Below are 13,258 nucleotides of genomic sequence, written 5' to 3' on the forward strand. Positions count from 1 at the left end.
GAGAGCATATTAACGTATGGCATCTCTGTGTGGTATCTCAGCTGCACGGAGGCGGAGAGGAGAGCTCTTCAGCGCGTCGTCCACAGAGCGCAGAGGATCATTGGGACACAGCTACCAGCCTTGGAGGGCATCTACCACACACGGTGCCTCATGAAGGCCGTCAGCATCCATAAAGACTCCTCACACCCTTGTAATGGACTGTTCGAACTACTTCCCTCCGGCAGACGTTACAAGGCCTTCTACGCCCGAACCTCCAGACTCAGAAACAGCTTTATTCCCAGAGCTATAGCGGCTCTGAACCGGCCCTGCTGAGTACCCCCCATCCCCCCCTGGACTGTCTCCCTCGGATGGTCACGTCACACAGCTTATTTATTTATTTTACTTTTCTTTTACATCGGTTGGAAGCTGCATACTAAATCTTGTTGCACTGACGTGCAATGACAATAAAATATATTATTATTATTATTATTATTATCTAAAATATGAACTTTGATAAAGGACTGACTAGCTTGAAGCATAGAGTGGGGATAAGGGGTTATTTTCACGTTGGCAATTGAATAAGCAAATTCTGGGAGATTTTTTTCTGTCACAGGAGGGCCTGAGACCATGCGGCACATGCAGAAGTGGAGGGTGAGGCTTATTTGCTACAAAATCAATGTTTACTTTTTTAATAGTTTAGAATATAGATACAGCACGGAAACAGGCCCTTCAGCCCACTGAGTCCGCACCGTCCCCGCGTGGCTATCCTACACACCAGGGACAATTTACACTTATACCAAGCCAATTACCTACAAGCCTATACGTCTTTGGAGTGTGGGAGGAAACCGAGGATCAAGGAGAAAACCCACATGGTCGAGGGCAGAACGTACAAACTCCGTACTCGTAGCACCCATAGTCGGGATTGAACCCGGGTCTCCGGAGCTGCAAGCGCTGTAATGTCCCTGTCCCACTTAGGAAACCTGAACGGAAACCTCTGGAGACTTTGCGCCCCACCCAAGGTTTCTGTGCGGTTCCCGGAGTTCGCAGGTGGTTGCCGGAGGTTGCAGGTAGTGGAAGCAGGTAGGGACACTGCCAAAAACCTCCGGGAACCTCACGGAAACCTTGGGCGGGGCGCATAGTCTCCAGAGATTTCCTTTCAGGTTTCCTAAGTGGGACAGGGGCATAAGGAAGCAACTCGACCAATGTGCCACCGTGCTATAGGTTGTGAGTGTTTGGAATTCTTCAGCCAGAAAGCTAAACATCACTTATCCATGTCCTACAGAGATGTTGGCCCACCTGCCGAGTTACTCCAGCACTTTGTGTTTTTATTTGTACACCAGCATCTGCAGTTCCTTGTGCCCAGAGAAACATCTCTTTAATCAGCGGTGAACCAAGACATAAGGAAAGGGGGACAAAGATGGATCAGCCATGACCTTATTGCAGGCTTGCGAGGCCAGACAGCCTTCTACTTTTCCTGGTTCTTATGGCTTCAACGTGCTTTAGGAAAACAGCCAAGCATAATTACAAACATTGAATAAGATCACCACATGCTTGTGTTAGGTGCAATGCCTTTTATTCAGTTATTATTCTCAAGTGGGAAAGTGGGCCAAGGAACAGCAGGTGGAATTTAACTCGGACAAGTGTGAAGTATTTCATTTGGCACATTAATGAGGGAGGATCTTGCATAGTAGATGGCATGGCCCTGGAGGTGATGGAGTTGACGTTTTTTTCCCTCCGTTTGCTGATGATATGAAAATAAGTGGAGGGGCAGGTAACGTTGAGGAAGCAGGGAGTCTGCACAAGGACTTGGACAGGTTGGGAGAGTGGACAAACAAGTGGCAAATGGAACCCAGTGTAGTTGAAGTAATTAAGGCATAGACTATTTTCAAAATAGAGACATTAGATTAGTTTAGTTTAGAGATACAGCGTGGAAACAGGACCTTCGGCCCACGCCGAACAGCGATCCCTGTAAACTAGCACTGTTCAACACACTATGAACAATTTACAATTTTTACTGAAGCCGATTAACTTACAAGCCTGAACTTCTTTGGATTGTGGGCGGAAACCGGAGAAAACCAATGCGATCACAGGGAGAACGTATAAATCCCGTACAGTCATGATGGCTCCATGCTGACCCCATGCTGACTCTACTCGGTCAAGTTGTGACATTCTAAATGTTCTCTATCTAAATGGTCCTAAGATTTTTGTCTTTCACAAAACAGGTGGCTTTCCCTTATCCTTTGCATCACACTAGTGAATCAGGTCTTCCAGAAATGGTTGAAAAACTAACCACACCAGTATCTGTAACTCAGACTACTTACAGGGTGCACAGATAAACACATTCCACAACTGGTATTTCTCTGTGGGTATTTGATTTATATAATTACCATCCAGGAGATAATAAATAATTACAGGCACCTTGCAATTTACATATGTTTGATTGATGCATTTTTGAAATAACGAGCTTGTTCATTTAATACCAAAGCCAGATTCGTGACACTTTTTTGGATTCATATTTCTGGAATAACACCATCAAATTTGCACCTGGCAGCATAGTAATATATAGGTTTAATTTACGCATTTTTGAATTACGTGCTGCTTTTTAAGAATGTAAAACACGAGTTGCCTTTACTTGCATACGAGAACCAACAATAGCTCGTAACATTCCAGCCTGTAGGAGTGAACTTCAGAAAAGTATTAAATTCTGCACTCTTGGAGTGCACAGTGCATGAGATTTCAGTCCACATCTCTCATCTACTAGTAGCATGGATAGATGCGTTAACAACTGTTACCCAAGTTAATAGCCAGGGGGCGCCGTCCAGTTGGGTATGGCTGCCCTGCCTGCAGCTGTCTGTCTTTTCACTTCTTTTTTTTATTTTTAGTATGTTAAAATAGTGTTTTGTTTTGGAGGACTAGTCTTTTTATGTGGGGGGGGGGGGGGCGGGGGGGGGGCACGGGGAAAACTGTTTTTCCTAGTCCCTACCTGGTCGGAGAGAGGCGGCTTTTCCTCCGAGCAGCATCTTCGACCCGTCCTCGCAGCCTACCGTCGGGTCTGGAACGGCTTTACCTGAGGGGACCGGCCAGAACCACGGCTTCGTCGGCGGCACAGCTCTGGAGCGTTATCGCGGAGCGGGTGATGCCTTGCCCGGGTCGCCGCGCTGGAGCTCCGGTATGCTGGGTCTGCCGATTGAACATCGCGGAGCTGCGGGTCTGTGGAGCGGTCAGCCGCGGGCAGCGGCGCTGACTTTGACATCGCGGAGCCTGGGATCTCTCGCCGAGATCGCCAGTGGTGGAGCTCCGTCCAGCGCGGCATGTTGGCTTCGGAAGCTGCGGTCTCCAGTAAGGAAGAGGCCGTTCCAGGTGTCCCAAGCTGCGGGGGGGTTCTCCCGACACCATCACCCGGCGAGAAGGGCCTGAAACATCGGGTCCCGTAGCGGCGACTGCGGAGGCCTCAATAGGCCCGACTATGGGTGGACAAGGGGATGGGGACTGGACTTTGGGCCTTCCCTCACAGTGGGAATCATTGTGGGGGGATGTTTTTATGTTTAATGTTAAATTCCTTTATAATGTTATGTTGTATTCTCATTAATGTGCTGCAATGGCAACTTGAATTTCACTACACCAATTGGTGTATGTGACAATAAATGAACCTTTGAACCTTTGAAGCCCAAAACAGGCAGCATTTAACCTTTTTTGGCTTACCGATACAATAGTTATCCTAGCCCAGAATGCATCACCTCATTCTTTTTAGGATTATATTCCATCTGCCATTACTCTGCCCATTTTGACAACTCATCAGTATCATTCTGTAGTGGAAGACTACCCTCCAACCCTACCAACACCACCAATATTCACGTCATCTGGGAATTTACTAACCATACCTCTTGCATTCACATTATTTATAGAACAATCAGCAAGGGTTCCAGGACTGATCCCTGTGTTATACCACTGGACAAACTGCAAGAAACTCTCGATCATCACCCTTTGCTTCCCAAACAATTTTGGATCCAATATGCCAAATTACCGTGGATCCCATAAGCTTCCATTCATTTGGACAAGTCTCACAGGTTAGACCTGGTCAAAGAACTTGCAGTGTCGATGTAGACTACATGGAGTGGGATTTCCCTTGCTAGGGCTAGGCACAATCTCAAGATGACAAATCGCTATTTTCTGCTGTAACTATTCCGCGATTGAGGAAGAATCCCAGCCCGAAATGTCACCTGTCCATGTTCTTTGGGGATGCTGCCTGACCTGCTGAGTTACAGCTGCATTTTGTGCCTCTCCTAAGCAAGCCAGCATCTGCAGTTCCTTGTTTCTACATTGGCACGGTATCGTATAATATAAAATACAGTCAGGCCATTTTGATAAATTAAAGATCTGGGATAGATGTATGTAATTGCAGGTCAGGTCTCCCCCCATGTAAGAGAGTTGGGACTCCAGTCTCCATGTTTATGCTAATTGAATACTGATCAGCTGAAATCCCTCAAACCTGTTGATCTAAGATGGATAACTAGCAATATTCTCGTTCCTTCGATAGTAGTGGGAGACTTTCTCCTGCATGATTTGAAGCAGGTTTAAATGCACACAGTGAAAAGGAAGGGATTGAATGAATTATTGGTTTCTGAAACGTGCAATCAATCTTGCTTCGAGTAATTGTGGTTCACTGGCTAGGAGATAAATTAGAGTTTCCCTACCAATGTCTTTAATTAGTCAAAATGCTTGCAGAAAGAAAACAGCTGGTAGTGTTAACTGGCAAACATGCAAAACATCATTTAAACAAAACAAAAATCAGAGAGACCATAAAGATTAAGATTTAAAAAAATAGAAATAAGTTGTCAATAGTTTCAAAACTTGCATGACAAAAAATGAGACATCATTATATCTCAGTTCTCATTACCTTCAAATCATATTTCCGATAAACATGGAGTCGATGACCAAAAACATTCCTTGTAACAATCATGTAGGTCTCAACCCCATCCACTGTCAGTCGATACATTCCCAGGAACTGTGGAATGAGGGTGTTTCCATGGCATTCCACAATATACTGCATGGAATAAAAGGAAAGGAACATAATGAAGGAAGCAAATGTTTAATGCAACAGGCAACACAATTTAGACATGCATGAATAGTAATCAAATGGTGTCAAGTTGGGAAAAGGGGAAGTACAATGGGATTTGGGGGTCGTTGTACATCAGTCAATGAAAGTAAGCATGCAGGTACAGCAGGCAGTGAAGAAAGTGAATGGTATGTTGGCCTTCATAACAAGAGGAGTTGAATATCGGAGCAAAGAGGTCCTTCTGCAGTTGTGCAGGGCCCTAGTGAGATCACACCTGGAGTATTGTGTGCAGTTTTTGTCACCAAATTTGAGGAAGGACATTTTTGCTATTGAGGGAGTGCAGCATAGGTTCACAAGGTTAATTCCCAGGATGGCGGGACTGTCATATGCTGAGAGAATGGAGTGGCTGGGCTTGTATACTCTGGAATTTAGATGAGAGGGGATCTTACTGAAACATATATGATTGTTAAGGGGGGTTTGGACACGCTAGAGGCAGGAAACATGTTCCCGATGTTGGGGGAGTCCAGAACCAGGGGCCACAGTTTAAGAATAAGGGTAAGCCATTTAGAACAGAGATGAAGAAACACTTTTTCACACAGAGAGTTGTGAATCTGTGGAATTCTCTGCCTCAGAGGGCGGTGGAGGCTGATTCTCTGGAAACTGTCAAGAGAGAGCTAGATAGGGCTCTTGACGATAGCGGAGTCAGGGGATATGGGGAGAAGGCAGGAACGGGATACTGATTGTGAATGATCAGCCATGATGACATTGAATGGCGGTGCTGACTCGAACGGCCGAATGGCCCACTCCTGCACCTATTGTCTATTAAAAAACAGATGAAAATTTCAGTAAGCAGATTTGGCTTACCAATAGAATGGGAATTAACCATGACAATCTGATCACAATCACTTAAATCTAATCATAAGATGACTGACAGAAAATTTACAAATATATAAAATTGATAAAAATAAAAATCATGGCCAAACTCAGGAGTCCAGGAGATGCCATATTATTCTTTCACCTTGGGAACTGCACTTGAATCCTATCCTGCCTGAATAATAAAAAAATTCCCTTCATTGTGAGGGTCCTCAATGAATGCAAATAAACTATGTGCAATATTTATTTTTAATGGGGAGGGAAAAACTACGTTATACTACTAATAATTTCAGCAAAGAATAGCAGTTGTGTGAAGTGGAAAAATGCAGACATGTGGGTACTCCTTAAGTCAGTGCACAGCAACAGACCATTATAGAGTCGCATTCTGCAGTGGTTTCACATCTTGCTAGAGGGCTTATGTGATTATAATGACAATGTCTTTTATTATGCTGCGGAGATATCCATCTATTACACCAGTGTAAAATTCACAAAATGACTATATTACTCATCAAGACTGTTATTGAGGGAGTGCAGCAGAGGTTCCCTTTCTGCTTTTTAAAGAAAGCATGCAGTGTTAAGTAAAATCAAAACAAAACCTCTCCACAAAACAGGACTGAATATGCCTGAATAACAGGTAAGTGATTCTGTTGCTGATCATTTTCTTGCACTGAAATCTGTGATCCATTAAAATGGATAGGTGGATGCAGGTGAAGGGGGCTTTGATTTGGCTGATGGGTGCGCAAAGGTCAGAGAGGGAAGATTACAAAAGGCAGTGAGATACAGAGAGAAGAGTCGTAAAATGTGAAGCCAGAGGATGTGATATAGGTGGAAGGCGAAAGGGTTGCTGTTGGTTAGTTAGTTACCTAAAATTGGAGAATTCTATTCTCATGCAGTTGGATTATAAACTATCCCAGCAGGATATGAGATGCTGTTCCTTTAGTTTGCATTGCTTAGCCAAAAATAAGGACAAGGACATTTCTGGAAAAAAATCTTGATAGCCAACTAAATGTTATCGGGTGAAAATCTTTACATACTAATGAAGTTTTCCACTGTGGTATACTAATGCTATTTTATCACGTTGCATTCACAATATCAATAAATGGATTCTGCTATCTTTTACACAATTGAAAATGAGAGTCTGTATCTCATCATGGAGCTATCATAGTTTATTTTCTTTTGAAATACTGTATAAACTACGACTACTCCCAGAACACTAGAGAAGAGCTTTGCAACTTGGGTCTTAAACAATTACTGATGGACAATGGTAGACAATTTTTTTCCCAATTTTTCCAGCATCTGCAGTTCTTTCTTAAACAACTGATGGACAATGAATCGGTTGCTTTTTGTACGCAGTTAAAAATTGATGTTAGAAAAATTAAATAGTTCAAAATAAATTGATGAAATGATTCTGCTTTTGAAAATGCTTAAAGGTCTACAAATATTTATTTAAATTAGGAACATACATTTGTAAATGAGGTTTTGAAACTAAAATGCTGGCACAACAACATCAAGTGAAAATATTTGCATATTTTGGAGTAAATAATGTTCTCAAATTAAAAAATTAGAGTAATCTTATTTTGAGCTTTTGCAAATTGTAAAATAACTGAGGCCAGTATCATCAGTTCATCTCAGTTAGTGATATTTTCTGATATTCATTTTTACAGTTATTAGTGAGAAAAGAAACAATAACCTCATTCCACAATTTATCAAACTTGGTACACCTTGAACTCAAAGTTCTGATCAGACTTACTCTGGGTGACGAATTGCAATGTTTATGAAATTCTTAACGATTATTCCGAACAAAGAGACAAAGTTTGAAACATAAAATGGAATTTATTTTTTTACTTCAATGGAGTTTGCCCGATTTGGTTCCAGCTGTTACCTGATGGTATTTTTTCAATATGTTGTGCATCTCGGCCACATCTTCACTGGATATCGTTTTGACTACATATCTTCTGTCATACGTGGTGTGAAACCGAGCTCCACTTCGACCTTGGGAGTCATTTGAAAAGGGAGCACTTCGTGTCACTGAATTCTAAAAGAAATAAAAAACAGCATGCTGATCACATTGTTTCACAGTGGCTGTTGTCACATTGTACTTATGAACTCCTTTGAGAGATCCAGCTCTGTCAACGTTGGCAAAGGATTAGGAACAAGCTGTTCATCTCATGGATTAGGAACTATTAAAGGGACAAACAATTAAAAACAGCAATGGAGGAAAAGAATAAGTAGTATTATCAAATGTTATCCTGGCATGGATGAGGCTCCTCTTGCCAAGTTAGGAGCCTGAGGTTCAATTTTAATCTCAGGATTTCAGTATGTAATGAAGGCCAGAAGTGAGATCAGGGACTATTGTATTATTAGAAATTCTGTCCATCTGACAAAATAGTAAATCCATCTGGCTACTCTGGAAGATCAAATAAACGTTAAAGATGTAATTTTGGTATTATCCAGAATCTTGCCCATAATTTCTCCATCAATCAACATGACTGTAAACAGATATGATCATTACGATTTGTGACATATTTGCAAACTGGTTGAAGTGTAGGATTTGAAACGTTGTCACTTTCACCAATGAAAGTTCAAAGCAATCTATCTATCTTCTATACATAACTAAAATTCTGATCTTGTGCTCTTCCAGTTTGCGCGGTCTTTCTATTTGCGCAAAAACGGTACGCGATAGCTCTACGAGTTTTCGCCAGCTTACTCACCATTCTCCCGTGCTGCGAGTGCACCAAGTTTCGTTCCAATCGGTGGTCTATTGTAAAGATTAGCGAGGTTTAAAAATATTAAAAACCACGATTGCGCAGATTGATCTCTTCTCTTGCCAGTCAGTGCCGCGCGGATTGGTGTCTTCTTCTGTCACTCTGCGGGACGGTCCGCCTCTTCCTGCACCATCGTGTCTTTACTGGGGCTGAGGCTGACCGGCGGAAGTCTCCAACCGGACACAATTTTCGGAGGCACCGGAAGCGGCCTGGCCCGGGAGATGTCACCAAAAGGAAAGCGGAGAATCTGATCCCAGCGGAGGAGAGTGTCCAGCGCTTGCCGTGAATCCCAAACGCACTGCCATCACAATTGAATTGAATTGAATGAATTGAATTGAATTTTTTATTTTTATTTTTGTCATTCAGACCTTTCGGTCTGAACGAAATTTTGTTGCCTTGCAGTCATACATATAATAAAAATTACAAAACACACAATAAACACAAATTTTACGTCCACCACAGTGAGTTCACCAGGCACCTCCTCACTGTGATGGAGGCAAAAGTCTTAAAGTCTCTGTCTCTTCCCTCCTTGTTCTCCCTCTGCGCCGAGGCGATCCAGGCTTCGGAAGTTGTGACACCGCCCGATGGTAAGTAATGTCAGTCCCGCGGCTGAATCCAAGCGCTGCGAACGGGCCAGTTCAAACTCCGCGGCCCGGGGTGGTCGAAGCCGCCGAAGCTTCGCAATGGCCCTCAGCTCCAGCCCCTTCCCCTCTGGTCCCCTCGCTGGCTCCTGCCCCCTCCCCCGCGATACCCCCCCTCTCCCCGTCTTTTATCCGAGCTCTTCCCCCCTCGCCCACACGCTGGTGGTGCTTCCGGGCCGAGCCGAGGATCCGCGCCGATGGCTGATGCTCCTCCGGGGCACACAAGAAGGGAGAGAAGCGGCAACCTCGAGATCCTGGTGAGGGAGAGTGGAGAGTTGGAGGGGAGAGGGGATAGAGGGAGAGGATGGGAGTAGGGAGGGGAGAGGTTATGGAGGGAGGGAGGGAGTGACTGAGGGTAGAGGAAAGGAGAAGAAGAGGGATGTGAGGGAGAGATTGGGGAGGGGAGGAGGAGAGGAGGAGAGGGGAAAGAAGAGGGAGGGTGAAGAGGAGGGGAGAGAGTCTAGGGATGAGGGGAAATGAGCTGTGCCTGTGCAGTTGCGGGCTATGGGTGAGTGGTGGAATATTGCTTTGGGCGACCAATCCTCCTATGTGACAGGGACCCAACGGGTCCCACTTAGTCTCGAACATTGATAATTACAATAACAACAAAGCATCTCCCAGAATATTTGCAAACCCTGCCTCAATCGATATATCCTCCAGGTATATTTGTTCCAACATTGTGGAGAGGACCTACCATTCCTAGTATTAAATTCCGAGATTTAATTTTTTAGCCTCACAGTTCTGACTGTATCAGAGGTTAAATATGTTTTGTGCAAAGTCAAAACTGTTAATTCAAAGTAGCCAGGAACAGTACAGCAACATTTTGTTCCAAAAAGAAATACTTTGAGGTCTGTTAAAAGTATACTTCTTTCATTAATAATAAAGAAACGTGATCCTTTATTAAGGTACTACAATCAGTCTGCCCTACACCTTCACAAAATATAATTGTCCGCATATGTTCAGTTTGCAACACCTGTTTTGGTTTGGACAAGAGAACACTACAAAGGAATATAATTTGCTGATAATATGTGCTATGAGTTTCTAAAATATAGCATCCTTTTGTTTTGCATTTTCAGAGATTATATCTGTCAGCGCGCATGCTGGACAACACTGCTGAATAATTGTTGGATTCAAGATTTCTCAAAAGGCTCTCTTGTTTTACTGTACATCTCACATGTGCTTTTTCATTCATATCCATGGCATGAATCTACAGGAGTTTGCAGTTTATAATGATTGCACTTTAAATTTCCTTGCATCAATATAGATTAACTCCAATGTGTTGTATCAAAACTCAACGATAACAAAAACTTATTGAGGAACATCAGTGATCCAAATATGTTCAGATATTTGAGAACTACTTTTGAGCAGCTTTGTTCAACCTCAGTGGCAAGCACTGTAGTTTCACCGCTCACCACAGGATCCAAGTCTATGAACTTCATTGTTAAAAAACAGCCGACAACTGACAAGTAGTTGAGGCGGTCAAAATTTAGATCAAATCTGTGTTGGCTCTGGAAAGAAGGTGAAATAGATTGAATAGTTTCCCGTTTGTCTGGTAGGTTAGTTCCAGTCCAGCTGGAAGCTTGTTAGAGATGATGCGCTGCCCCCATGAGAAAAATTGGAAAAAGGTCAAAGACAATGACAACCTTGCTTGACATCAGTCTTCACAGAGGTTGGGTCAGTTGGGAATCCTATTGTTAGGGTTATGGCTTGCATGCCTCCCTGTAGCAAAAGTAAGACATAAATAATCATGGACAGTCCTGGGATGTCAGGACTTTCATATGAAGAAAGACTGGATAGACTCGGCTTGTACTCGCTAGAATTTAGAAGATTGAGAGGAGATCTTATAGAAACTTACATAATTCGTAAGGGGTTGGACAGGCTAGATGCAGGAAGATTGTTCCCGATGTTGGGGAAATCCAGAACAAGGGGTCACAGTTTAAGGATAAAGGGGAAATCTTTTAGGACCTAGATGAGAAAAACATTTTTCACACAGAGAGTGGTGAATCTCTGGAATTCTCTGCCACAGAATGTAGGCCAGTTGAGGCCAGTTCATTGGCTATATTTAAGAGGGAGTTAGATGTGGCCCTTGTGGCTAAAGGGATCAGGGGGTATGGAGAGAAGGCAGGTACAGGATACTGAGTTGGATGATCAGCCATGATCATATTGAATGGCGGTGCAGGCTTGAAGGGCCGAATGGCCTACTCCTGCACCTATTTTCTATGTTTCTATGACAGCTGAATTTGGGAAGAATGCTCCATGGACTCTCCAGTAATATTCAACAAGGTCATGTGTTGTGATTGGTGCTGCTCTGGGCATTTCATTTTGGAGTTGTCACACATTGAATATCATATCCACTCTGCCACTAGATGAACAGAATCCACATTGCGTTTTGGAGAGGGGCTATTCAGTAACTGATTAGGTGGTCAAACAGGACCTGGGAATTGGCATTCTCTGTGGCAGGTGTAGGCAGCACTATCTTCAATAAGAGTTCAAGATAAGGAAAATGAAGATTTAAACACGATCTACAACCTAGCACAAATCCATGCTTTACTGGGGTAGCAATGCTCCCTGGTAAATGTTTCTGTACCATGTGCTGGGAGGGTAGACATCTCAAAGCACTGAAGAGATACAACAAATGCTATCTTCACCTCCAAATACACTGGAAAGATAAGAGCCCCCCAAGCCAGAATTCTCCCCGAGGCCAACATCCCCATCATAGAGACCCTAGTTACACTCAGTAAGCTCTGCAGGGCAGATCATTCTCATTTCTGGCAGCAGATTCTGGAAACAGACATAAAATCCCAAGCTCTTTCATCGGAGAAGATTAACAGGTAGGCAGTGGAAAGGTGCAAGGATATTCACTGATTCCTGGGAATTTATGGTGCAATAGCAATAGAAGTGGAGACAGAAAATTAGGGATAGTTCTGATATCCCTCATTGATGAGGGTCAAACCGTGACCCTCATCAGTTTGCTTATAGGGTAAACAGATCGATGGAGGACACCATCACCACTGCCCTCCACACTGCACTGCGCCATCTTGAACACCCGGGGAACCATGTAAGGATCCTTTTCATTGACTATAGCTCAGCTTTCAATACAATCATCCCTGACATACTAGTCAACAAGTTGTCGGACTTAGACTTCCCCCCTCTCACCTGCACCTGGATAAAGGACTTCCTCACTAACCGCTCACAAATAGTCAAAATGGGCCCCCACTGCTCCTCCACCCTCACTCTTAGCACTGGTTCTCCACAGGGCTGTGTGCTGAGCCCACTCCTCTATTCTCTGTACACTTACGACTGCACTCCCATCCACTCCACAAACTCCATTATTAAATTTGCGGATGACACCACGGTGGTCGGACTCATATCAGGAGGAGACGAGGCAGCAAACAGAGACGAGGTCCTGAAGCTGTCACAGTGGTGTTCTGCGAACAACCTGGCACTCAACATCAGCTAAACAAAGGAAATGGTCATCGACTACAGAAGGCACAGAGTAGTCTGCCCCTGCCCCGCCCTACATCAACGGGGACTGTGTCGAGAGGGTTTCCACCATCAAATTCCTGGGAACGCACATCGCGGAGGACCTCTCCTGGTCCGCCAACACTTCAGCGGGGGTAAAAAAGACCCAGCAGCGATTGCACTTGCTGAGAGTGCTAAGGAGGAACAGTTTAGAGGAGAAGCTGCTGGTGACCTTCTACAGCTCCACCATCGAGAGTGTGCTGCATATTGTATCACGGTGTGGTATGCTGGCTACTCAGCAGCAGACAGGAGAGCCCTGCAGAGAGTGATCAAAACTGCCCAGAAAATCATCAGCTGCCCTCTGCCTTCCCTGGAAGACATCTCCAGCTCTCGGTGCCTCCGTAGAGCCAGGAAAATAATCAAAGACCCCTCCCATCCTGGACAGTCCCTGTTCAACCTCCTGCCCTCTGGTAGACTGTACA

At 44.0% G+C, this 13,258-nt stretch overlaps 1 protein-coding gene across 1 annotated transcript in view; it reads right to left on the reverse strand.

Moving 5' to 3' along the window:
• pip4k2a (phosphatidylinositol-5-phosphate 4-kinase type 2 alpha) overlaps positions 1 to 13,258 on the reverse strand; it is a 229,170-nt gene that overhangs the window by 59,228 nt on the left and 156,684 nt on the right. Inside the window, exons 4-5 of the mRNA XM_033015537.1 lie at positions 7,791 to 7,943; positions 4,877 to 5,023 (exon numbers count right to left, since the gene is read on the reverse strand). Coding sequence (XP_032871428.1) covers positions 4,877 to 5,023; positions 7,791 to 7,943 — 300 coding nt within the window. The remainder of the gene's footprint in view (positions 1 to 4,876; positions 5,024 to 7,790; positions 7,944 to 13,258) is intronic.

The sequence above is a fragment of the Amblyraja radiata genome, chromosome 2, assembly GCF_010909765.2.
Source record: "Amblyraja radiata isolate CabotCenter1 chromosome 2, sAmbRad1.1.pri, whole genome shotgun sequence".
NCBI lineage: Eukaryota > Metazoa > Chordata > Chondrichthyes > Rajiformes > Rajidae > Amblyraja > Amblyraja radiata.